We start from the raw sequence: 26,986 nt of genomic DNA, 5'->3' as shown, positions 1-26,986 counted from the left end.
AGTTGCGGTATAACTTATTTCCTGCTGAAAACCAAAATGAAAACATATTAAAACCAGTGTTCAATAATTTGCTAAAACTGCTGCATCTAAATAATACCTTGGGATATGTGTTAGCAAGTTTTGAACACAGTAGGCTTCTGCTTTGAATACACTTAAGCTTTGAATACTCCAGTTCTGTCCTTTCTAGGATTTGCAGCTGAACACATGCTTTATTGCTGCTGTGCAGGATCCTTAGCTGGTAACAATATGTTAGCTTTGGTGAATGAGCTCATTCAGTTGGCAGTAGATTGCAAGCCATTCCTTTGGTCATGCTGCAACGCTTAGAGAGAGTCTGCCAGCATGAAATTTAAAAATTAGCAATACTCCATTGCTGGTAAAAGGGAAGAAAGCGTAATGAATTTTGTTGCTTACTTGTTACTTACTTTAAGGGTACCATAGAGGCTATGGAACAATACTAAATGTAAGGCTGTGTGGATTTATACTGTGTTCCTGTTATAAAGTATAAATTCTACACGTTGTGACTTTTCATGTCAGTAATTTGGTATGAAGAAGCACCTTGAGTCAGGTGTGCAACTTGCCAGATTTTAAGGAAAGATAGGTGAGAAAGTGGTGGTCAAAACAGCTGCTGGAAAATATAGGGAGAGACACATGGCTGGGCGCAATTTGGTATTGTATCAAGTATCTTCTGTATCTTCTTTCTTCTTTGTCGATCACTCGTAGCCGAGTAAGATTGTCTTTCATAAACACGGTTTTAGCAATGAGTCCGTAAGTGACAGTGGAGGCCAATTCTGGATCCACGCTTCCTTCCACAGTGGGGACATTGGCTTCTGAGCGGGAGTTGATCATGGTGTGGATTTGCCAAGCATGCCTTCCTCTTAGCACGTTTCTCCCTGGCGTCCTGAGTTCGCTCAATGGTATCTTCTGTATATAGCAAAGTGAGCTACTATATAAAGAGGAAAACAAAGGTTTGGTACCTAGGTAGGTGGTCACTGGTCCATTGTGTCTTTTGCTTGAGTATTGGCCCTAACCTGAAAGACTAAGGGAAGGGAAGGAAAATGGTGGTTGTGTGAAGGCTAGGGTGCAAGAGAGTTCAGTATGTGAATCTATATAACATGTTTATTGCTTATGAAGTATTTGAGGTTAGGTAAGGGCTTTTCATTTTATTTTTTTTAAATGAGGTGCATGAGTGAATTCGTAAGTGTCATTAAGCTTCTCTAAGACTGAAAGGGTTTGGATGGTTGTTTTTGTCACAGAACTTTATTCAGAGGAGAGAGCTGCTTCTGGTTACCATGGAAACATATTTTTGGCAGAAAGCAGGAGGCCTTCAGGCAGGACTTCTCCCTGGATTTATTTCAAATAATTTCTAAACCACTTCAAGATAGGATCTCAGAGCGCCTTATGACAAGAAACACAACATAACAGCAGGAGTGTCTTAGTGAGAACAGTATGGTAAAACACTTCATTAAAACATCATCAGCTTAATTCAGGGGCAGTGAAAACTGGCATCAACTGCCAGGAGATGCCTGGGCAAAGAGACATGCAGTTTGACTTCACCCCCTGAAGCACACTCCATTGTCTCTTGAGACAGACAGATGCCAACAACAACAATATAAAATACAGTGCTAATGTTCCTATTTTCTTGATATAAAACTGTAATTGAGTTATTGTAGTTACAAGTTAACTGCCACAAAATATTGCAGTGGGGAGTTCTTCTTCAGCTTGGTACTGCAGTCACTTCATTCTATTCCTGCTCCACAGTTCCCCCAGATTCGTTTTATTTCTTTTCATTCTGCACCAGACCAGAACCTTCTATATTCAGTAAGCATGCCTTAATTTGGCTGCTTCAGTTCCCCCTGCATCATACCGGGGTTTTTTTGCACATGAGGTGCTCCTCCTCCTACTACATCAAACCTTTTATAGGCAGCTCTCGCTTCCATCCATAACCATCCCTGGTGAGATTTACAAATCCAGACAATACAGAGGTTACCTCTCACAGAGCAAGAATTTCCAGGACCCTTGGCAAACTACAGTTCCCAGGAATATATTTTTCTGGCAGGGGGAGCCATATGCTTTAAATGTATGGTGTGGAACTGACCTTGGAATGACATTTTACATGTCATACCAGAACGTTGTGCAAGAAAAGTGAAACTAAACTCAAACTCAAAACACGCTCTTTTGCAAGAGGTCACACAGGCGGAAGCACAAGAGCTGCTATAGAACCTACCTATTATAACATTACACAAACGTGTCTGCAGACTCTTGCATAAGTGTTTGCGGAACAATGCTAGAGGCAATTTCCCTACCGTTCATGGGGGGGGGGGTTGCATTCAACCTTTGATAGATATGTCTTGTCTCTGGAATCTATTGCCACTTTTGCTAAAAGAGACAGCTTAAGGCCATGTCATGGCTGTACACCTAGGATGAAACCATTTTAGCCTTTTAATGCTCCATTTCCGGTTTAAATATTAAATCAGATAATGTTGCAATGTGATTGCTAAATGTCCACTCATATTGTGAATTCTCATTAAGTCTAAATTGAAATATCTTTCATTGTAGCAAAATTATTCCGTCTCGTGTGCAAGCTATAAAAACGAGCTCTTCCATCCTTCTCAATAAACCTTCAAAAAAAAAAAAACCCCTCCTTTGAAATGAATATAGTAAGTTGACTCCAACAATTTTACCAGCTCCCATATACCTTGACAAATGAGTATAGAAAACAGTAAAGCCATTTCCGGACTGTGGTTTATCATCTAGCTCATCGGAGGCAGGATTTCCTAGCATTCATCACCAGTTGAATATGTAAACATCACTCCATAGTGGGTTTTTTTAAATGTTACATGCTGATAAAGTTATAATGGTAGGCATTGTGCCTTCATTCTCCTTGCACAAAGACTTATGTGCATTGTGCTAGTTGTGACAATTCTATTCCTCTTCATACATTAGAATAACACCTATACGAGCATGTTAACTTGAGGATAGTGCCAATGGGAGACTATTATTATTATATAACTTATATAATATAACCCTTGTTCTTTTAATCTCATCTAATTATCTAGCACAGCTGTTGCTTAGTCTTCAAATGGCAAGCCATGAAATAACATTTATTAAACAAATCAAAGATCTGGTTCATGTCATCTTCTGTGGCTGCTTCTTTCCTTTCCCCAGAGTCTCCTAAATCCATTTTCACTTGTGGTGCTTTGATGTGGTGCATTAATGTTTGTTTTTTGTTCAGTGGGTGATGGTAGCTTAAACATTTTGATGCAAACAGCAGTAGTGTAGTGGAAAATTCTGAAGTGCAGCACTGTTGGTGACAATGCATAGCCATGTCCCCAAAGCTATGCCACTTCTAGGATTATAGAACAAAAATGAACTTCTGACCAGTACAAACATTATAGCTTCTAAAGCAGGGATAGGCAACCTAAGGCCATTGGGCCAGATGTGGCCCAGTCGCCTTCTCAATCCAGCCCATGGACGGTCCGGGAATCGGCGTGTTTTTACATGAGTAGAATGTGCCCTTTTATTTAAAATGCATCTCTGGGTTATTTGTGGGGCCTGCCTGGTGTTTTTACATGAGTAGAATGTGTTCTTTTATTTAAAATGCATCTCTGGGTTATTTGTGGGGCATAGGCATTCGTTCATATATTTTTTTCAAAATATAGTCCGGCCCACCACATGGTCTGAGGGACAGTGGACCTGCCCAAGGCTGAAATAGGTTGCTGACTCCTGTTCTAAAGCAACCCAGCTTTCTTCGTACTGTGATCTCCACTTTAACATCTAGCCTGATGAAGAGTTCTGGTGGATTCCAAAGCTTGCACACTATTCTGTCACATTTGTGTTTATCATATTAAAGTGGTTTTGGAGTTTTGCAAAATAAAAGTGGTACTTTAACCCATAGTTTTTTGGTGTGCATAGCTATATATATTTTTATATATATCCTTCTGCTTGGTTTACTTGGTGGACATCTCTCTAAGAAAAACTTACTTATTTGGAATGCCAAAGACTGGCAGATAGTGCCCCAGGAGATGCCATCATCATCTCTGCTGTGCTGGTGTTGCATCATCCTTGCCCATCCTTGCTCTGCCACACTTTTGGTTGTAAGAGCAGCAGCATCATTTTGGGCTCAGTACGCAAGACTGAATGCTGGCCCTCTTTCCTATAGCAGTGCACTGAATTTAGCTGTCTCCTACCTCCATCTGTAGGCAGGTTGAGATCCTACCTGCCCACAGACAGGGGGCAGTCTCGCCAGAGTGGTACATGCCCTGGTTATCTCCCGCTTGGACTACTGCAATGCACTTTACGTGGGGCTACCTTTGAAGGTGACTCGGAAACTACAACTAATCCAGAATGCGGCAGCAAGACTGGTGACTGGGAATGGCCGCCGAGACATATAACTCCGGTCCTAAAGGATCTTCACTGGCTCCCAGTACATTTCCAAGCACAATTCAAAGTGTTGGTTCTGACCTTTAAAGCCCTAAACTGCCTCGGCCCAGTATACTTGAAGGAGCATCTCCACCCTCATTGCTCAGTACTGAGGTCCTCCTCCTAGGGTCTTCTGCTGGTTCCCTCACTGCGAGAAGAAAAATTACAGGGAACCAGGCAGAGGGCCTTCTCTGTAGTGACACCCTCCCTGTGGAATGCCCTCCCTTCAGATGTCAAGAAGATAAAGAATTGCACAACATTTAGAAGACATCTGAAGGCAGTCCTGTATTGGGAGGTTTTTAACACATGATGTTTTTATTATGTTTTTAGATATGCCGTAAGCCACCCAGGTTGGCTAGGGAATCCCACCCAGCTGGGCAGGGTATAAATAATAAAATTATTATTATTAGCTGACTACTTTTATTGAAGAGGCCTTTGAGCTGCATCACTGAAACAGTTCTGAAGCAGCACTTTTAATCAAGCTGGTGCTTTCTGGTCATTGAGCAGGTAACAGAAGCAACATCTCTCTCTGTGTGTGTGTGTGTGTGTGTGTGAGAGAGAGAGAGAGAGAGGGAGAACCCCTAACACTCCTCCACAAACAGGAACATGGAAACTGCTGAACAAACTAGGAAACACCAGTCAGAAAATGTAGCCAAGCCCATGTATCAGGATGCCAAACCCAGGTGTGGTCAGGAAGACTCAGCTGACCTGTGCCTGCTGTACGGGAAATCTTGGGCAATGACATCATTTAGTAATGAAGGGCAAAAAATGAAGTTGGTGCAATCAACGACTGTGGGTGCTAATTGTATCTATTACCTGGGCTCTCTGCCGTCACAGAAAGGCTTTGATTTTTAAAATGATACGTTTAAAATACATGGTAGAGGCTTGAGGGAAAGGTGTGGTGGGTTGGGAAGGTAAATGCAGGCACATTAAGGCATAAGGTAGATTTCTGTGTCTGGCAAAGAGCTTTTCAGTTGGTTATGTCCTGGCAGCCTCTCTGCTGAGCACTGTGTTCTTGGAAGTTGGATGCATCACATGGCTCCGTCTGGAACAAGTGCCCTGTGAAATGAGGCATCATCTGAGATGAGGAAGGATGAATGCGAAATGCAATGACTCTGGGCAGAACCCCGCCTCTTGTTTGGAAAACAGCAAATGCTTTGGCAAAACAGCTTTGTGCACCAGCAAAGATTAAATGGATGCAGGAAGTTTGGTGCTAGACCTTAATTGTGCTTGCATTCCATATTGATACATCAAGGAAGACAAAGATCTTGTTATATATATGTCTCTCAAGACCTCCAGGTGTGTGTGACTGTGTGTGTGTGTTTAAAAACAAATCAGACTTGAACTATTACCCCCACTTCCCTACTTCTTGTGTAAAAGAATCAATTTGTTTTCATTTACTTGCATGGCTGCTAACCTATTTCTTAAAGAGCTCCTGTACCTTCTAAACCAGTGGTTCCCAACCTTTTTTGGTCATGCCCCACCTAAGCACTCCTAAAATCCTGATCCCCCCAACATATAATTCTTATTATTCAAAAAGTGAACTGCTTTTCACGTGGAGGAAACCTAAAAGGCCACTCACTGTTAATAACTCATTCTTGAATTGCCCCCTTTAAAGATCAAATTGCCCCCCTGTGGGGTGTGTGCCCCACATTGAGAACCATGGTTCTAAACTATGATTCATTATTATTTATTGCATTTATATCCCTCATTTTTCTCCAAGGAGCTCAAAGTGGTATACATGGTTTTCCCCTCGTCATTTAATCCCCACAACAACCCAGTGAGGTAGGTTAAGCTGAGATGCAGTGAGTGGCCTAAAGTCACCCAATGAGCTTCATGGCTGAGTGGGGATTTGAACCCTGGTCTCCCAGGTCGTAGTCGTGACTCTAACCACTACATCACACTGGCTGTCTAAATATGTTTGTGATAACCCTGCAAGTGGTTTTGTTTTTTCCCATTGCTGCATCTTCATTTTCCTGCATCCAGGAAAATTTATGCCGCTTCCATACACATACCCATTCCACAGCTGTTTAAAGGCACAGGAGTCCTGTAAGGTAGGGAAGGAAAGTTGCCAGTTGTCTGTGAGGGAGAGAAGGAAAATTTAACTGCTTCCTGGAGTTGAGCTGGCCACAATTAAATTGTTAGTCACAAGGCTCTTTGTTTCTGTGCTATGACCATTGTCTGCTTGCTGGTCAAGCTTAATCATCAGTGAGAGAGGGTTAATGGTTCTGTTGAGTCTTGGTTTGCAAAACTGGATCTTGTGATCCCATGTACTCGGATTCAAAGCATCAGTATTAACTATTCCAATATACATAACAGTTCAGTACACTTTAGAACTTGCAGTCTGCCTTGTGGTCCTAGAGGCGTCCTGGTGTCGGATTTTTCCTCAGGATTTTCTCAGTTCCATTAGATCATAAGATGCGCAGCATCCATTCCTCAGAAGGTTTATGGCATACAATGATCTACAAACAAAGTGTCATACAGATAAAGCTCAGGTGGTTTTTTTCTCCCCTCTTCCCGCTCCTCACAAAGCTGAGAGGAATTTGGAAAATCTAGGATATGCCCTTCTTCTGAAGGTGATTTACATGTAAACAAAGGATCATGAAGGGTTCCTTGGCATTTCTGCAAGATCTGTGGTAACTGGGAGAACTATAAAGATAGAAGTGGACATAATTGGATTTTATAACCAGTTATTAACGTCTGCATAGCAAAATATTCTAGAGCCCGATCTGAGGAAACTTAGTATAGCCATCTTGCTGAAGCTAAGCAGGTCTTGATCTGATCAGCGCCTACATAGAAGACACATGCGTTCCATGATGGAAGAAAGGCAGGAAAATCTGTCTATCTCTTGAAAATTATGGGTTGTATCCAACTATGACTGCTTTCTCTGACCCAGAGAAAGCTTCTATGTCCAGAAAGAGGGGGGAGCCCCCCAATGCACTTTTCCAAAGGGTCCCCCAAGTTTCTGGAGTACATTTTGGGAGGCATGATGTGGGGAGTTGCAGAGGGAATGGGAATTTCTGGAACTTGCTCCATCACCCCCCTACCTCCTTCATGGCAGATTTTGCTGGAGCAACTATCCTTTTGTGCATAGGCATACATAATTGGTACCCCCCCATGTGTCTATACCAGGCATAGACAAGCTTGTCCCTCCAGATGTTTTAGGACTACAGTTCCCATCATCCCTCACCACTGGTCCTGTTAGCTAGGGATGATGGGAGTTGTAGTCCCAAAACATCTGGCGGGCCGAGTTTGCCTATGCCTGGTCTATACATTTACCAGGCCACTTTTCCCTGTATTGTAGGCTCTATGCGTATCTGATAGAACCTATTCAGAAACTAAAAGTTGATTCCTCCCTGTTGCATAATTCTTTTGATGTGGTAGCTGTAAAATTTCCATTCCTTTAGTTTAGTTCATTAGCAGCATTCTGTTTCCCCCTGTGTAACTCAACCCAGGACTAAAAGTTAGACTCTGTAAATCACATGCCCTCAGTATTTGTGGCTTACAAATAGGCCTTGTGAGAAACTGATAACGCTGCCTCACAGTTAAACAGGTGGGTTACAGATCAGCAATGTTGGCCCAATTGCTTTGCATTCAGTGTGAACTTTGCATTAATGTGATGAGCCCTTTATAGCCCATGCATCTATTGGAATGATAGCATTTATGTTTCTGTTGCTGTGGAAGTCTGTAGGCTGTTGAATTGTACAGTGGTACCTCAGGTTACATACGCTTCAGGTTACGTACGCTTCAGGTTACAGACTCCGCTAACCCAGAAATAGTGCTTCAGGTTAAGAATTTTGCTTCAGGATGAGAACAGAAATCGTGTTCCGGCAGCGTGGCAGCAGCAGGAGGCCCCATTAGCTAAAGTGGTGCTTCAGGTTAAGAACAGTTTCAGGTTAAGTACGGACCTCCGGAACGAATTAAGTACTTAACCCAAGGTACCACTGTATTCCATTATAGATCCATTGCTTGCGGTCCTTATACTGTGTGTGCAGTGAGGGACACATTTGGGTATCTTGCTGCAGCTGTTTATGCCCTTTATTCTGAGGGCATTGTGAAAGATTCTGTATACCTTTGCTTGTAACTGTTCTGTGAAAAGCAACCAAAAAAATAGTTGGTTGGCATCTGTCTCGGGAGACAGTGGGGGAGTGCGCCTTTGGGGGTGAAGTCAAACTGTTGGAAGCTTGTAGTGCCTTCTGTAGCTGTAGAGACTAATGCAGGAGAGACATGTTTTGTTGCAGCTGGGGCAGATGTGGGGAAAGTATATAATGGAACTAAAGTGTCATATAATCTGGAGCTAAAGGCCATGTTTGCACACCATGTTAAACCAGATTAGTGCAAAGTGAAGGAGGTGTAGCAAACCTCATGCTCATGCCTTCCCCTTCTGTACTCCTGCATGAGTTCAAGTTGGCTTGTTTTCAAACTAGTCATAGGTGTTAGCAACATTTTGTCATTTTGGACTAAGCAGTGGCCCATGGTTAAGCAGAAGTAAAGCCTTCCAAATTCTTCTGCATGGAAAGAAAGAGAAGGGAGGACACAAGAGCCATACTGGATCAGGCCCCAGGCCTATCTGTCTGTTCCCACAGTGGTTAACCAGATGCCTATGTAAAGCCTGCAAGCAGGATAGTGGCACCCATCCCACTTGTGATTCCTAGCATCCGGTATACAGAGGTGCACTTGCCTCTGACAGTGGAGGTAGAGCATAGGCACCCTGTGTGGTTTAGTGCAGCCTTTCTCAACTTGATGCCCTCCAGTTGTTGTCCTATTAAAGCTCCCGTCTTACCTGGCCATGGGCTATCCTGCCTTTGGCCGGTGGAAGTTGTGGTCCCAACAGCATGAAGTGCTGACTTTATTCTTTAACTTCCATTCTATCCATTTGTGACAGAGGCAAAAGCAATAATGGATCTGAAATAAATCTGCAGTGTTGCTCCATTGACTTAAAACACTGGTTGTGTTTGACTGTAACTTAAGTGTAAAGGGTCGGGAGGGGAGTGTCTCTTAGAAATCTCTCCAGGCCTTCAAAATTTTCCTGTGCTCTTTAACCAGCCCCTGTGTGTTGATCATCATCTTGCACTACGGTATATGGGAATTGCTTACAATATTATCAGCACTAGAAGACAAACATTCTAAGGGGTGGGAGGTAGGGAGGTCGCTGTCCCTTCCTTTGTGTTAATCATTCCCTACCGATAACCTGTGGCATTGGTGACAGGTTCCTGTTTGCATTGGAAGTGATGGTGCTGAGACACAAGGTTGCTAAGAGCTGTCAGATGACACTTGCTCACATGAGCCCATTAGGAGGGTGTTGCAGCCAGTTTTAAAACAAGTTTGCAACTAGGGAGTCAGTGAGAAAGCAACCTCTCTCTCTATATCCAAGGCCATCTGGTTAGGTCTTGTGATCAAATAATTGCTAGCTACAGAAGCATACCAGGAAGCAAGATAGTCATAGCTCTTGCTAGCTACTGCATCTGACAGCGAATTGGTTGGATTACTAGGATATACAAGTTGTGCTTATTTCTTTTTTTGAAATTAAATTATGTAGTGCATTGTGAGCCTTTGGAATAGAGAATATTTACAAGCATGATGCAGCAAGGACCACTCCTTTAAAGAAAGAAGACGACAACGAAGAAGAAGAATACCCAAATGAATGCTATTCAATTCTTGGTTGAATTTCCCCCCAGTGAGAAAGTTTATAACCAATAGATACTAAACTGTAATGAAGGACCCTAGGTAGATCACTCTTCAATACACACTAGCTACTTCAAAGAAGTGATGAAAGTGTGTTTGTGTAAAAGAGAGAGGGGATACCTGTGAGCTCAACATGTGTGGAGGCCCGCCAAAGACGTCGAACAGCACAGGGGACCAGACTGAAAAAGGAAGAGAGATTCGTGGTTCCTCTACCGCACTGGAGAACAGCTTTTCAAAGGCAAGGTTGAATAAGGCTAAGAAACCACTTGTGGTGGAAAAGAGTTCCAATTATTCAAAGGGAGTATCTGGAAAGCTATCAAAAAGGTAGGAAAGCTTAATTCAAAAACTGCATTTGGGTGGGGTATGACTTTGAGACTATGTGTTCTAACTTGCATAGGAGAAAAGTAAGACTTATCCTAAAAAGGGGCATCACAGTTTTAGCCAATTAACCTTTCTTCCAGGGAATCACTTGACAGTTACCCTTAATATCTTAACTATATTGCATATTGGATGCTAACAAATTATTGTGCAGGTTAGTTGGAATCTAACTAACTGAGAGAAGGAAGTGTTTGACTGAAATGTTGTCCCTGCGTTGGTTGTGTATATTAAGATAAGGAGATTGAAAAAGGATTCTCCATGTGTGGCCCTATGAGCTACAGATATGGTTTACCAATAAAGTGCTAGCAATAAGTGAAATTCTTTAAAGTTTACAATTTGAATAGGTTCCTCAAAAGGCATGTAAAACAGACTGATTTTATACCTTCAGCACTTCATCATTTAACAAAATTAATGTACCGCTTGCTTGTCAATCGAACCTCTAAGCAATTTACAAAAAAATAAAGCAAGCCTGAAAATAAAGAAGAAATTTTAAAAATAAAAAACCTTTAAAATAAGTGGGAAAAGATTAAAACACATGTTTGTCTAAAATAAAATGTTTTCAGCGGGTGCCAATAGGAGTGCAGTGAAGATGCGAGATAGTTCCGAAGAGTAGGTGTTGCCATGCTAAAAGATATATTTTCTTTCAAGTGTGGAATGCATATTCTGTGGCACCTATAAAGTGGCAATGAAGCAGTAGGGTGGGCATACGTTGGTAGCTGCAGAAACCTAGTTCGATTTGTCTTTTGAACCTCTGAAGTTGAAGTTCTCCATGAAGGCGGGTTGTATGTATTCAGCTAGGTAGACAAGCAACTTGGAAAAAGAGGCAGATTTCCACTTTCCTATAGTAATAAATATTGCAGTACAAACCCATAGTTATGTTCAGAAACTCAAACGCCCAGGAAGGGAGAGGGCAGGTTCGTGTTAGAAGTGTGTTCAGTGGCTAAAGAACTGCAGTCCTTTTCAACATGTAGATAATTTTGTCACCCGAGAACAGTGTTTGGTGACCTTTCCTTAGCACAGAGCTGGATGTCTTGCAGATACTGAGCCATGTATGGTATAATATTGAAAGAAACAGATTTTGACTTCTCTCTTACTGTTAAAATCTGTTGGCGGAATCAAGGAGTTCAGCCACCTGTGAGATTCTAAGCCAGGGATGCGAGAGTCTGTAGCACACCTGGATGTTGCTGGACTACAGCTCCCATCATCCCTGACTGGAATCATCATGTTGACTGGAACTGATAGAGTCTGGCAGCAACATCTGGAGAAGCTGCAGATTTCCCACCCATCTTGGGCCATTGACAAAGAGGAGTGTATAAGCTGGTACTCTTTGCTGGCTTCTTGTAATATGCACAAACATTTGAGGATTGCTAGCCTATAGAAAGCAAAAAGTTTAATAAACATTACTTTAAATGTTTTCCTTCTGGCTAAGGAAAGGTACCCATTTCCCCCTTCCTCAAAAATATGGTATATCTTTAAAAAAAAGTTTTAAAATCCTACTTTTTAAAGAGCTTTTGGAAGAGAACCAAAACTTTTGCATGCTCAGGATAAATTAACGTTGCCTAATAGCGTGTGTTCTCTCTCTACCCTGTAGGTGTGGTCTAGCTGGGTCAGGGCTGTACTGAATTGAAACTATGATACATAAGGGAAGCCTCTGCAAGAAAATGCATATCTCTATGTTGCAACAGCAAAGCACTGTAGCAGCCCTTTCAAATATTTCCATGTGCTCTAAAGTCTTGTGCATTTCAAAAGTGCAGGGTGGCAATGCCATGTGATTCAAGTACAGTACTGGCAAACAGATCCAAGTTCTGTTTTCATTGGAAACTTAAAAGAGCACGTTTGAACCCAAAAGATAATCAACAATTCTTCCTAAAAATGCATAACAAGGAATACACAAGTTGGTCTTACCTGTTAAAATGGTAAACTACTTTTAGAAGACACATCTACTTATTTCTTACCTATTTGAGTTCATTAGAGCTCTTTGTTGCTAATACCGGGTAAGATAAGTTTAATAGTAGTGGTCAGATTTCAGGTTGCTTGATAATGCATATAATGTGAGAGCCCTCCTGTTGGTTTTTTTAACTGTATGAACAAGCTGAACTGTATGTCATAGATTTGCATGAAATGGTGGATAGTGGAGGAACTGGTAATTGGCATCTACAATAGAAGAGACAGCTATGACTCTTCCGTATATGCCAGTAAACCATATGTAACAATTTCTCTATGCATAATAGAAAAAAATGGTAATACACATCTACTCTTGTTATCCTGCCTCCAAACACACAAGGAAGCATTTGTCAGAAGGGAAAGAGAATGTTCTACCTATTAACCTGGGGTAGCCAGATGTCAAGTATTTTCTTCCTGCCTGTGGGCTGGACTTAGTGATGCTGATACTTTGCTCCCTGTCCTGAATTCAGCTATTTAAAAAAAGAGTTTGATTTGTGGCTACACCTCTTCCCTGGCAGAATCGGACCTTGGCATGCTGAAGGATGCTTAAGTGATTTTTATATGTGTTCAGGTAGAATTTTAGGGGGGTTGTTTTTTTTAATCCGATTCTTAAGGGTTACCTAGACAATATTGTTGTGCGGTTTTTCTTTCTTCCTTTTAAGGCAACCTGCAATTTCTCTTGAATGGTTTATTAAGGGTCTTAAATTAGAAACCTGGAGTTGAGTAATGAGGTTTGGTATGTCTCGCCACACTGACTGTCCCGACTAATACTAGGGTTAGGGTTAGCTGTGGCTTTCCAGTTAACTCCTGTATATACTACTGTGGCCGTCCCACATTAATACTGAACATTACATGTAGGCATGTATGTGGAGATGTATGTGGTATTCCTATAAGTTGGAAAGCGACTCTTCAGAATTTTCCGTCTATACTTACATTAACTCTTCATCAGACTAAATGAAAATGTAACAGAGTCACACATGTACAGAATGCAAACTTTTCTTTTTTCCTTGTTTTAGTTACTTTAGCCAACCTTATTTATTTATGAGCACTTTTTGAAACCGGGGTTGTTGTTTTAAAGTGCATTTGACCCCACAGGGGGTTTGACTTAACTTTTGAAATGGCTCGTGATGTAATACCCAACTGTTCTGCTACCTTTTCAGTGTGAATGTATGGAGAACATTTGTGGCTTTAACATTCACAAGACCACGCCATGGAAAAAGTCTCTTGAATAAATGGCTATTTATCGTCATTCCTTCTTGTATTTACAATTCACAGCTGGTCCTCTTCAGGGTTTGACCTAAATGAAATTCGCTTGATAGTCTATCAAGATTGTGAGAGGCGGGGCAGACAGGTCTTGTTTGACTCCACGGCAGTCCACAAAATTGATGAGACAACAGTTCAGGTATGGGTTTTGTTGTTTCTTCCTTTTATCCAGCCATAAATGACCACAATTTTTTAAAATCACAATTATCATAATATTTATTTATATCCCGCCTTTACTTAATACAAACATCACCATTCTTTTCTCTTTGTTTACGTCTCAGTGGAAAATTAGCCTCTTGCCTGCCTGAGATCTTTCCCTCTTCCTGCTACGCCACTCTTTTGCCTCTAGGTGTACGTAGACTTGGTGGCTACACAGGTCTATATGCAAACTCTGGCTGCATACACGCCATGTATTTAACGCATACGGCTTTGCGCCCCCCCCCCCGAATCATGGGAACTGTAGTTTTTCCTCCCACTGAGCTGCAGTTCCCAACATGTTTAACAAACTACAGTTCCCAGGATTCTCTGCGGGGGAAGCTATATGCTTAAAACATATGGTTTGCAATGCATCTGGCTCTATGATGTCATCTTGGAATAAAAGCTCATTTTGAATACAGTTTACACACAAGGCTCAGCTTTGGCTAATTGATGTAAATTACTTCTGTCCATTCCAGCCGTGGTTTCCATTTCACTCCTCACTTCGCTGGGCTTTTTTCTCCTGAACTCTTTAAAAAAGAGTCTTCAGAGCAGCAACAACCAAACGTACAGGTTGAGCCAACTTCCCATTGGGTTTGTTTATCTGGAAGCCTAGGCTGGCTACTTGCATGTAAAAAGCAGAGCTTAATCATGAAGTACAGCTAATGAATTCTTTTCCAGGCTTTTCCTGTGGGTGGCCCACAGGCAAACACATTACAGAAGGCTTTTCTCTCCCTACCCCCCTTGTCAGTAGCTTGTGTCAAACACATGACAACCAACAATTTTGCTCTTTCCCTAATGACAGTCACATTGGGGGATTAGATTAACAGCCCTTAAATAAATGTAGTACAAAGCAAAATCTCTTACAAAAGGAATGTAAATAGGTGGTTTGAATGTGCAAAAAGCCTGTGTGCTTTATGGGGGCAGATAAGGAGTAGGTGTGAGGCTGGGGAGGAGAAAACCCTGTTATGCTCCTGATTTTAATGAGTTCGGGTTTTTATTGACCTACTAAAACCGATGGCTTGTTGGACTCGCTCTTACCTCAAGGAGCATGTGGCAATGAGCTCACCTCCCCACTCCCAGCCCCTCAGAGCCCTGCTAATCAATGAGTTTAAACTAAAAGAATAAATTAGGCCCCAATCTGCATTATATGTTCCAAAGAGTATTCTACCACTTTAAACAGCCATGGCTGTCCCTCACAAGAATCCTGGGAAGTTTGAGAAAGGTGGTGGGAGTTGCTAGTAGACCCTTATTCTCCTCCCAGAGCTACAATTCCCAGAGTTCCCTGGGAAGAGGGGTTGATTGCAGGGGCATAGCATTGGGGGGACACACTGGGGTTGTCAGCACAGATGCACCACTTTGTGGGAGCACAGTAATGAGGCACCCCCCCCCATGCAGGGCTCCCTGTCCCACCCTGCCTGCCACTGGAGGTCTCTGGGCCCTGGAGCCTGGGCTGGCCTTGACGCCATGAAGAGTTAGTCCTCAGAACATGGGCTTTGTGTGTAAATAGAAGACAGGAAAGTGTTGGGGGTCTGAGCGCAACGAAAGTGCTTGGTTGTATTGAGGAAAGTGAAACCAGAAAAGTCCAGTTCATATACTGCAGCCTTTGGCTGCCTGGTGCCCTACAGATGTTGGGACTACAACTCCCATCAGCCTCAACGAACATCTGGCTGGGATGATGTCATTTGGGAGTGCAACAACATATGGGAAGCACCCAATTAGCAGATCAGGAAAACAACCATGACCAGGATTAAAAGTGCAAGTGGATCCATTTTAACATGGAGACAATGTTTTCTGCACTGAAATGCCCCAGGGTTGCTTAGAAATTATATTTCCTCCTATAGGATGCTTCTGGGAAGACTTGGGGCAAGGGCTGCCAAACAACTGGTGGAGCCAGTGCAGCTTCTCCCTGTAGTTCTTCAATGGACAGTAGGCAGAACGTCAGTGAAGACATTCCTAAGTATCAGGTAACCTGAACATGAGAACTGGCATCTATACATACCCCCAAGTCAACTGAATCGAAAACCAGATTTGTCTTACGTTTTGCCACATATCTGGTAAGGAATTACTTTCCATTTGGCCTGGAGGGATAAATCCTCACCATCTATTTATGTAATGAGGGCCTTAATGCCCTTGCCAAATTTGAAAGTACTTTCTGTACCAATTTTGGATACTTAAAAAGGCATTTGGATGGCATGTATCAATTTGTATGTATAAATTAAGATGGATGTATTGATGCTTATTCCCTTCTTTATTTTCCTCTCTTTTTTCTTTAATACATTTGCATTTTTTAAAAAGCAGTTAAAAAGAATAGCTTTACAAGTTGCATTGCCCTGAAAATGGCTAAATTCTCACTAGAGCTGCTGTCTGAAGAGGAAGGAGTATAAAATGCTTAGTACATTTTAATTCTGCATATCCCATGTTTGTTGTACACCAGCTTCTTTAAACTAAAAATGGTATGGATTTTATGTGAATGATGAAATAGACATGCAAAAGAAAATCAATGGGGGGGGGGGAGGAAAAATAAACAAATGAAATTTAGTATATTATACGTATTGGTGCTTTAAAATCCCAAACATATATATCTTTTTGTTTCAATAGACCTTCTTTTGCTCCATGATCTCGTACATATCCTTTTTGGGGGGGTTGTTAAATTGGGGCAGCTAAAAATGTATTCAAAATCAGATTGTAATATGATGTCCCCCATTTTCACTCTGCCTGCTTTTAGTAGCGGCTGTGCAGAATCGGTAGAACTTTGGTAATTCAGTAATGCTATGCCTGTTGTGTTTTCACTTGCTTGTGTTAATACTTCATTGGGACTCAATGTACTACAACGGTACAACTCAAAAGCTGCTTGGTTTAGAAAGCAGCATATGGCAAAGTTTGCGAAAGCAACTGTTTTTCCTTCCTTACTTCTAGTACACCAGGCCAGCTTCTGATGTCAACATGTTGGGAGAGATGATGTTTGGTTCAGTAGCAATGAGTTACAAAGGCTCTACACTGAAGATCCACTATATACGGTAAGCTAATGCCTCCAGTTCCTTCTTGTTGTCATGGAGTTCTTACTGGAGCAGCTGAATTATTAGTTTTATTGTTTATCCTTTCAGCTCTCCTCCGCAGCTTATGATGAGCAAAGTTTTCTCTGCCAGAGTAGGCAGCTTCTGTGGGAGTGCAAATAGGTGAGAGCATCTTCCTTCCTCGCTTTTACTGTTTTCAGATTCAGATTTTCAAGGGGGAGGCATTTCTCACTCAACTCAGTATTTTATTTTTTGAAAAATCCTGCCTTGGTAATCATAAACTAAGAGTGCAACACCGTAAATTATTTTTGTGTGGTTGAGGCACAGGTGTCAAGTCCTATGAGACTCAACTAAATTTAGGGTGTTTGTCTTCAGAATTCACAAAAAGCAGCTAGAAGTGGCTATGTAAAGATAACTAAGTTCTTAAAAGTGGAGGGATTCACCATTTGGTGTAGAGGAATAAGAAACTCCTGTGCACATGATCATCACGTCAAGTTGTGGTGGTATTACTTGGTGTTATAGCCAACAAGAGCCTTCTGTCAGTGCAAAGATTTACACTTGGGTATTGGACTTTCATTTCCTCACTTCTTACTCCCACAAATCTGCTCTGCAGGGTTAGGGGGGACCCCCAAAACAGATTTAGAGGGTGAGTGGGGATAGAGGAGAGCAAGGAAAAGTTGTGTTGTGCAAAGTCAAATCCTTACGTTGTTGGAGTGAATTACTTAGTGCTACTTGGGATGCAACCTATAGATCTTGACTTTTTCCCATTGCAGTGCTGCCTGCTGTGTGTGGGCGAAATTGATGCTATCTTACATAAGTGTAGAAATCTCTTTATGATCATGGATAGCCAATTGCAGGGGTACAGGGAGGGCAGCATGGGGAGGAAGTGCTCAATGGCGACTTAATCCATCTTTCTTGGATGGATGTTTCTTTCACAGCTTGCAAGGTAGCTTTGAATACATGAATCAAGAACCCAATTTAGCAAGACTGAACTCTAATCCAAATAGTTTGGGCCCCTGCCACAGTGGAAGTAACCTGGGTAAGTACATTCAGCGGTTTAATTATTTGTGTGTGCATTTGTTTGGACCCCAAGTTTTGGTTCGTGGTCTGTTACATTTCCATGTAATCTGATTTTGTTTTGTTTTGTATGTTTCTTGTGTTGCTGCCTTCTAGGTGTATTGCAGCTGTGTAGCAACAAACTGCTGCATGGTGTGGCTGAAGGGGGGCCTCTCTGGCTCACCCGGAGTGCTTCCTTCTTTGCAGGTTTGTGTGCAGCGTCGAGCACAGGGTGATGCGCCTGTACATGCCCCTCTAGCTAGCTCCTGGTGGAAATCTCTTGGCATGGGATCAATAACTCCTCTCCACAAATGGACTGGGCTGAGGATGTGGTGATGGTGGTTGCTCTAAAATATCCAACAAGAGATCATCTAAAGCAGGTGTGGGGAACCTGTGGCCCTCCCGATGTTGTGGGAGTCCAGCTCCCAGCAGCCTCACCCAATGTGGCCAGTGGTCAGGGATCAGGACCATCCGACTTGGTGGGGGCGGAGCCAGGGCAATAGCCTCCCAGCAGTGGAGTCATAACTACTTCCCAGGAGGGGGACACACAGTGGTGAAGGTGGGAGTACCAAATTGGTTTTGCTGGGGTATCCACAGCACGCTGTCCTTTGCCAACCCTAGTAAGCAGCAGTGACCCTGCTGCTGGGAGGCTGCGGCTCTGCGCCACTGGCTGAGCAGTGCAATCGGAACACAGGAGACCATTGCTCCTTCTAGCTCAATATTGTCAACACTGACTGGCAGCAGTTCTCCAGGGCCTTACCTGGAGATGTTGGGGATTGCACCTGATACCTTTTGCATGCAAAGCAGATGGCTCTACCACTGAGCCATGGCTTTTGGCCAACATCTGGAGGGCTGCAAGTTCCTCACGCTGTCCATGTAGCATCCTCAGTAATGTGTTTCCCTGGTCGCACTTCATAGCGCCATATTTATTCCCAGATGACAGAGCCCTTCCAGTTTTGAGAGGAGTTGTTTTTTCCAGGTTAATCATTTGCTGGTGTGTTCTGTTAATTTTCTCACATGTAATAATGTTGGAGTGGTTTCTCTCTCCCCCCGCCATCTTCCCCTGCCCCCACATGGTGAAGTCACCTAAATGCCACCGAATAAGCACAGTTAATTTTATAGCGAAAGTGCTGACCTTTTGGAAGAGTGTGATCAAAGGAATCTGAGTTAATCTAAACATGGGTCACAAATTTTGCATGCCCTGTAATCAATCCATCTTCTTTGCTTAATGTTGGGAATTTATGGAGCTACAACTGCTGTTCAGCCTAGCATTGGGAGCCATCTGAAAACAGATAGTTGTCATTTGTGTGTGTTATCATTTTAAAGCATGTAAGAGTAACAATGGATCCAGAAGTTCACTTCTAACCACAGAAGTTGCCTTTAACTTGTGGATAGTTTGTGTTACTTCCTGCTAGCATGTTACATAGGAAACTTAAACTAATGCCACGATAAATTCATTTAAATTTTGTGTGTGTGTGTGTGTTACAACAGAGCAATATAGTAGTTAACATTACATAAGGTACTCATTTAAAACATAATCACCTATTTTTACATATGCTCTTTTCAGAGTTACCAGAGATCAAATTAATTGACAGTATTATACACACACATGTACACACACACACACACACACACACACACACACGTGTGTGTGTATGTGTCCATGAGTATGTTGAGTTTAGCAGGACTGTGATGTATCCTCTCTCTTTTTTTAATCAACATATACCAGAAGTAGGGTCTGTTTCTCCAAGACATTGCCCTTGAAATTGGGATACAAAACAGCTCTGGTCTACACAGATCTTTTGTCTTGAGAATAAGGAGTTCCATACTTGTTCAAACCACTCCTGGCCTCATAGGTGCTATCTAGGCAACGTAAGGCTTTAGTCTTACTCAGGCTTTCCTCCCCCAGCCATACTATGCCATGGAGTCCATTCCTGTCCCCCTACCCCATGAGAAGACAAGAGTGGGTAAATTTCTGCAGCCTTGAGCCAGCTGTGGTCATGTACGCTGGAAGGTCCATGTTCTAAACTGCATGGAGAGCATACATTAGAAAAAGCTCCCTGTAGGAGTTCAGCCTGCTATGAAGGAAGGGTGTGGCAGCAGCAATAACTGGCAGTAGGAGCAGGGAGGTCTCCCCCATTCTCTTCCCTTCTGGTAATTGCAGCGAGGAGAATGCCTGAAGGGAGATTTTGTTGTTTTCAAACTGAAAATATGTCCCTTCATTTCTCAGTGTCTTCAGAAGCATGAAAACCTCTATGGGGACTATAATTATAACACCATGTCAGCTATTAGGCAACTGTTTGCACAATAGTGCTAACGGCTATTTTCCTTCCAATCAACGTTCCAACCTGATAACACTAACAAACTAGTTGAAGTCAGACTAGGATTTCAGACAAAAGACATACGATTTGTTGGGTCTCTGGACCGTAATAAAGATTGATTGACAAAAGACATGCGTTGATAAAATTGCAGGATCAATAGTATGTTTGTTAAAGCAGACCTGACTAATTTTAAGCCTGCGATTGTGTCCTCCTTGCCCCCTCCTTGTCACTCTTGAGGCATTTGCTCTGGAGCGTTGAGAAATATCACTGTTGAATTGAAATTGCTGCTTGTGTGGCCCTGTTTTAAAAGCAGGTGAGAAATAGGATGCCTGCTAAATCTCCTCCGTTTCCCCCCCTTTCAGCGCACAGCACACCTGTTGACATGCCTAGCAGGGGGCAGAATGAAGACAGAGACAGTGGCATCGCTCGATCAGGTATATCACTCCTCTCTGCTGTACCAACCAAACGTGGCAAAGAAATTTTTAGTGACATATGAGCCACCAGTTCCAGATTTCATCACACTTGATATGGCACTTTTATGAACCCTGATACTGTGTTAAAAATGGAAATGTATGCTCATTAGTTTCTTATTCTAGGATTATTTGTAAAATCCATTTTCTGGTCTCTTTAAGGCCATAAAAAAGGTAAAGGGAACCCTGGCCATTAGGTCCAGTCGTGACCGACTCTGGGGTTGCGCGCTCATCTCGCTCTATAGGCCGAGGGAGCCAGCGTTTGTCTGCAGACAGCTTCCGGGTCATGTGGCCATCATGACTAAGCCGCTTCTGGCAAACCAGAGTAGCACACGGAAATGCCATTTACCATCCCGCCGGAGCGGTCCCTATTTATCTACTTGCACATGACGTGCTTTTGAACTGCTAGGTTGGCAGGAGCAGGGACCGAGCAACGGGAGCTCACCCCGTCACGGGGATTCGAACCGCCAACCTTCTGATCGGCAAGTCCTAGGCTCTGTGGTTTAACCCACAGCGCCACCCGCGTCTCTTTACTTCTGAATTATTCTTATTAATGTTATTGTTATTACCTGCCTCCCCAAACTAATTCTTGGTACTAAATGCTAATTTGACTTTTCCCCTGTGTAGTATCTTTATGATTTTCCTGTAGAGTGTAAGCTTCTTTAACATTCCAGTTTGTTCTGCACAGTGTCTGGCACACTGTTTTAGATTTAGACTTATTCTGTTATCTCTCCCTGTCCCCCAAGATGGCCATCTTGCAAAGGGGTGCCTGGGGATGGTCCCATTGGCCCCTCCTGCATGTCTTCATTGCCATTCCTGCAGCATCCCCACCCCAAAATACATTGGGGCTGAATTTCTGCAGGAGGGAGCCTACTGCATTCAAGTAAGGCTGCCACACAATCTAGAAACCTGGTTGCATGCAACACTGTGTATGCAGAGTTCCACTTGCACAGTGCAACTTTCCCTTCCTTTCCTCTCCCCGCATGTCCTCAAAATCTGCTCCAGGGGGTCCTCCATATCTCTGGGGAAAGGAGAGGAGGGAATAGTTTCATTGCCTAGCAGATGTCTGCTGTAGTAGCAGAAAGGCAGCATCGGAGAAGACCCCTGGAGTGGGGGGAAACATATTAATCTATTTGCTTCTGAATGTAATTGCTACAAAGACTTTTAAGCTTTGCCTGTGGGAAAGGTAGGGGAGCTGCCTGCTCTTTTGCATTGCCACATCTTTAAGTAAGACAAACTTTTGTTTCCTAAAATGTGTGACCCTACTGCGGAGGAGTTGTTATCGCTCTGTGGTGGGGTTTCCGCATTTTCAGTGCTCTTAAGATGAAGCTGTGGGTCTCTCTTTTCCTACCCCACCCCAAGAGAAGATGTCTTTAAAAGACCTGGGGGCAGGGAGCATGGTGCCAGGGGAAATCGCTATTGAAGGACCATCTTGAGTGATGCTTCTTTCTGCTTTCTTGCCAGCTTCTTTAAGCAGCCTCTTGATGACTCCTTTGCTGTCGCCAAGCTCTTCTAGCAGCTACCACCGCCGCTGGATACGAAGTCAAAGAACAAGTTTGGAAAACGGCATTATTCCTAGGTGGTAGGTTTCTAGGGCATATTTCTGGAATAGGATTTTATAGGATTATCTTTCCACAAAGAGCCAGCATAGCACAAGCAGGCATCTGCTTACGGAATCGGGCATCTCCTTCCGTTTGTATGCCCCCAAAATCTTCTTTAGAGGACTGGGGGGCCTTCTGGAGGAGGTTTGAGGGTCTGAAGGGAGAAGAGGAAAAACTGGAGAGAAGTCCAGTTGTGCAAATTGGTTTTAAAATTTATAGACTTTAATTCCCCGCCCCCTGTCTTAAGTTCCGTGGAGACTTGCCACAATTATAAATCATCTGTAAAACTGATTCAAAAGACTGCAGAGTTAAAAACAACAGCAATTGGATGCCACCAACAAAAAAAGGCCTTTAAAAGCTTGCTTAGATCAAGTACATGCATAATAATTTTTAATGACCTGGTGGACTTTGCTGGAGAGGGAGTTTCGCACTGTAGTTGCTGTAGATTGGTACACCCTGTTTCCAGTGGGAAGTAATCTCCCTGTTAACAGTGGTGGCACCTAAGCTATTTGGGGAGGGGAAATTGCATACAATACTTCAGTATTTGTATTTAATTTTTTTATGAGCCACCTTTCGAAGTTTTCGATTTTTTTTTCTAAAAAAGGAAAAATGGCAGGAACATAAAAGCCAGTGACAAAATCACACAAGCCCAGCAAAACAGAAAGTCTTTAGAGCCTACATCATTCTCTGAAGTGAGGGATAAGACAGATTTGGGGGTGGGGAATTCAAAAAATGATGAACTACCACTGATACCTGATAGCAGCCTGCTCACTTTTAAGCAAGATCTCTGCAGCCAATCTTGGTGCTCAGGCAGGACGATAAGGGTGTAGGCCAGGACTGGAGAACCTGTTGCCCTCTAGGTGTTGTTGGACTCCAACTCCCGTCAGGCCTAGCCAGCATGGCCAATAGCTGAGGATGATGCAAGTTGTAGTCCAACATCTGGTGGCTCACAGGTTCCCCATTCTTGGTGCAGGCTTCAGTTAACATGGTCTCAAAATGGTTAAGGACTTTAAAAGTTAAAACCAGCACTCTATGCATGCACACAGTCCTTGTTTTTAAACCCGTTGCTAATATCGGTGCACTAGGGCATCAAACAAAAACCTCTTGAACATTGTTTATTTTTCTAAATGAGCACATAGCTGTGCTATAATTTTCCCACTGTATTTTCTTTTTCAGGTCAACTGAAGAAACTTTCAGCATGGCAGATGAAAGCTGTGGCCTCAATCCTGCAATGGTTCGAAGGAAGAAAATTGCCATCAGTGTCATTTTCACCCTCCCGGAAAAAGAAGAGGCCCAGAGGGAATTCCAGGATTTCTTCTTCTCTCACTTCCCCTTATTTGAATCACACATGAGCAAGCTGAAGAGCGCCATTGAAATGGTAGAGCATGGAACACATCCCTTCAATATTATTATTATTATTAACCATCTGGGAGGCAGGCTGGGCTGAGTGATGCCATGTCAGGGGCAGATCTCCAGGGAGTTGGGTGCCTGAGTTGACAAAGTACAGCTTCTGCTTGAAATCTCAAGATCTTTTCCATGGCACCACACAAGCTCTGAAAGTTACGTAGCGTTGCAGAGGTAGGCCTGTCTAACCTGACATGGACTTGGCAGATGAGCCTCTTGTAGCAAGACAGACAGAAACTTTATTTGGGAAGAATGAGCAAACGATCTACAGCACTGATTCCTGTCTCTTTCCCCTGCCCCCAGCAACCAATTTTTTATTTAAATACATTTTATCTGGTTTCCATGAAATGTGATAGATGCTTCACGCATAGACCGTCAGGCATATTGCTCCTTGATCTCTCTTATCAGTATCAAGAAGCCTTCTCTGACTTGAGTCCCCAAATGCTGTTGGACCACAAACCCCATCATTGCAAGTTAGCATGTCCAGTGGTCAGGGATGATGGGAATTGTGGTTCCCGCCCTATCTGGAGATACCAAGAATTGAAACTGGGGCCTTTTGCACACAATGCATATGCTTCACCTCTGAACTAGAGCTGTTCCTCTATTCATTAGATTCCAGTGCTTGACTTTTCAAAGTTTTTAGTAAACCTTTGAAATAATAATAAATAAATAACTTTTGCTTTTCTTTTTTAAAAAACCTATTATGATTGCTTTCTCTCCAAGGCCATGATCACCTGCAGAAAAATAGCAGAAACAAGCCAAAGAGTGCAAGTGTACATCAGCCGTGTCATGGATGCCCTGGGTGAATTCAGGTAAGTTAGTGGTCCATGGAAGGCAAGCAGTAGATTTGTACTTCTTCATAAAGGGCATCCAGGGCAGCTTTGTCCCTGTTGCACTAGTCTCCCTCTATTTCCCAGGTACACATGCCTTGCAGGTACAAAGGCACAGATTCACCTTTAACAAACAAACAAAAAGGTTGGCTCTGGTGATGGAGAAAGTGAAGCTACATGGTTTTTCTGTTTCTCTACCAAAAAAAAAAAGCCAAAACTGATGCCTCTTTAATCATTTCTCCAGCTTTTCCATGGAGAAATAGGGGGAATGCAGCAGTGGTGAAACATCCCAGCATATGGGATTTGCATCCATTGTGTAATGTCAATAGAAGTTTGTTTCAAAAACTGCCATTCTTACCTGCGGCAGTCTGCTACCTAACTCTCCAAAAGAGGCTGCAGTGACGTGCACATGAAGCAGAATGAGGTAGCAGAGTGAAATATGTCACTATAGGCTCCTTTCACATTAAACCCTGTATTTAAAAACCCACTGAAGTTCATAAATGCAATGCTCTGTCAGCAGTTGACTTTGCCACCTTGCTCCCACTTCATTCTGCTGTGTGTGTGGGCAAGGTCTACATTTTCAACTCATTTGAGGCTGTCATTTATGCAAATTAATTGAAGAATGACTTCAGCTGCAGTGCTGTGGGGCCCCAGGAAGGTGTATCAGGGGACACCAATTGATGTAGGAGCTCCATCAGCACAACCACAAAAGGAATGTGCTGGTAGAAGATTAGGAAACTGCTTGGAGCCACCGCCACTGCCTAGCATGCCTCCAAACCAGGGAGAGATTTAAACCATAGGAAGAAGATGAGGAGGAAATAAGTTTTAAGAGGAAAAACATACATGCAAAATGGACAGCCAGGTGTAAGCATGCTCCTCTGACCTCACTTCTTCACCTGGCATTATTTATCCTATAACTTTTTGCTTCATCCCAGAGAACAACCTTTCCCAGCTGTAGCCACTACGATTAGAAATTGGGCCACAAATCCTTTCAAATCATGTCCAGGATATGTTTTACCAGCAATCACAGATAGCTAATTACGAATGTCCGTGTCATCCTATTAACCTATGCTGTGATGCATATAAAATGTTGCCTGTGGTGAAATAAGGGGGAGCTATTATCAAGTTTGAAAAGAATTAGTTTTTGGATTTCCCACCTCTTTGGGTTTGGTCACCTGACCATATCTCAATTTATTATTTAGGCACCTGACTTAGGCCATGGCCATGACTGAGAGGGTGGAGAGGGATTATATAAAAGAGGATGTGAATTGTTCGCAACATAAACCAGCCTTCACCAGTCTGCCCCCCCCCCCAGCTGTTTGGACTACAACTCCAATCAGCCCCAAACAGTACAACAGGGAATGCTTCAGACTACTGGGCAGTAATCTGTCAACAGTCACTGACCCCATATTTTCTGGGCCTACTGCAGCAGTGCTTGGGAAGCAGAACTAATAGTTTGGCTTTGTACACTTGAGATCATCTTCTTTGTTATGGGATAGAGGCTTTGCATTTTGAACAGCATATACTGTTTTAGCTAATAGATCTCTCTTTGGGTCCCCCCCCCCCTTTCTTACAGAATTACAATCTGGAACTTGTATTCAGTTCCAAGGATTGCAGAGCCTGTATGGCTAACCATGATGTCCGGCGCTTCTGAAAAGAATCAGTTGTGCCAACACTTTCTCAAGGAATTCACCATCTTGATAGAACAGACCAGCAAAAACCAGTAAGTCGTTGCTGTCTATTTGCTTGCTTGCTCTGCTCCCCTTCATTGGAACTGTAGGTTCGTCGCCATATTTATCTTGCTTGTGGCTCTTTTCTCCACAGGTTCTTAGCGGCTCTCTTGACGGCCGTGCTGACCTATCACCTGGCTTGGGTCCCCACAGTGATGCCAATTGACCACCTTCCCATCAGGGCCTCCTCTGAGAAACGTGCCTCTCAGTCTGTGAACATGCTGGCAAAATCTCACCCTTACAATCCGCTCTGGGCACAGCTTGGTCAGTGTGAAACTTTAAAAACAAACCCAAGACGATCTTTTTTATAGGATAAGATTTAATCTGCACAGAAATGTCCTTGTGCACATGCATTTTAAAATTGTTTGTCATATTAGGCTGAGGAATAAATGGAGAATCATTAGAAAACTGCTTGATGTATGGTTGCACAGGGGATACGTTTTTGAAATAGCTCTATTATACTTACCAAAATCATGCTTTGAGCATGCACATATTTTATCAGCTTTAGTGAATTCTTCATTCAGCATAAAAGCTTGCTCCTTGCAGCCAGATGTTGGTCAGGGCTAAGGGATTCTGTTGCCAGTGGTTGAGATGCCCTCTAGTGGTTACCGCATAAGCTACAGACTTACTTCTACTGGTACTTGTAATAAAGTGAAGGTGCAAGCAATAGATT

General features: G+C 42.8%; 1 protein-coding gene across 3 annotated transcripts in view; it reads left to right on the top strand.

The window, feature by feature from the left end:
- Positions 1-26,986, top strand: part of FNIP2 (folliculin interacting protein 2) — a 44,719-nt gene that overhangs the window by 5,105 nt on the left and 12,628 nt on the right. Inside the window, exons 2-13 of one of the 3 annotated variants that reach the window (XM_083631062.1) lie at positions 13,702-13,828; positions 15,729-15,851; positions 16,804-16,904; positions 16,992-17,063; positions 17,840-17,940; positions 18,075-18,164; positions 20,641-20,712; positions 22,213-22,330; positions 23,526-23,727; positions 24,477-24,565; positions 26,160-26,306; positions 26,408-26,577. In XM_083631062.1, the coding sequence (XP_083487188.1) occupies positions 13,702-13,828; positions 15,729-15,851; positions 16,804-16,904; positions 16,992-17,063; positions 17,840-17,940; positions 18,075-18,164; positions 20,641-20,712; positions 22,213-22,330; positions 23,526-23,727; positions 24,477-24,565; positions 26,160-26,306; positions 26,408-26,577 (1,412 nt within the window). Of the gene's footprint in view, positions 1-9,205; positions 10,429-13,701; positions 13,829-15,728; positions 15,852-16,803; positions 16,905-16,991; positions 17,064-17,839; positions 17,941-18,074; positions 18,165-20,640; positions 20,713-22,212; positions 22,331-23,525; positions 23,728-24,476; positions 24,566-26,159; positions 26,307-26,407; positions 26,578-26,986 lie in introns of those variants that run through there. The other 2 variants (XM_083631063.1, XM_083631064.1) reach the window with 2 other exon arrangements.

Source organism: Podarcis filfolensis (genome assembly GCF_964270895.1).
Source record: "Podarcis filfolensis genome assembly, chromosome: 9".
Classification (NCBI taxonomy): Eukaryota; Metazoa; Chordata; class Lepidosauria; order Squamata; family Lacertidae; genus Podarcis; species Podarcis filfolensis.
Note: the sequence above shows the minus strand (reverse complement) of the source record. Positions and strands in the feature narration are given on the sequence as shown.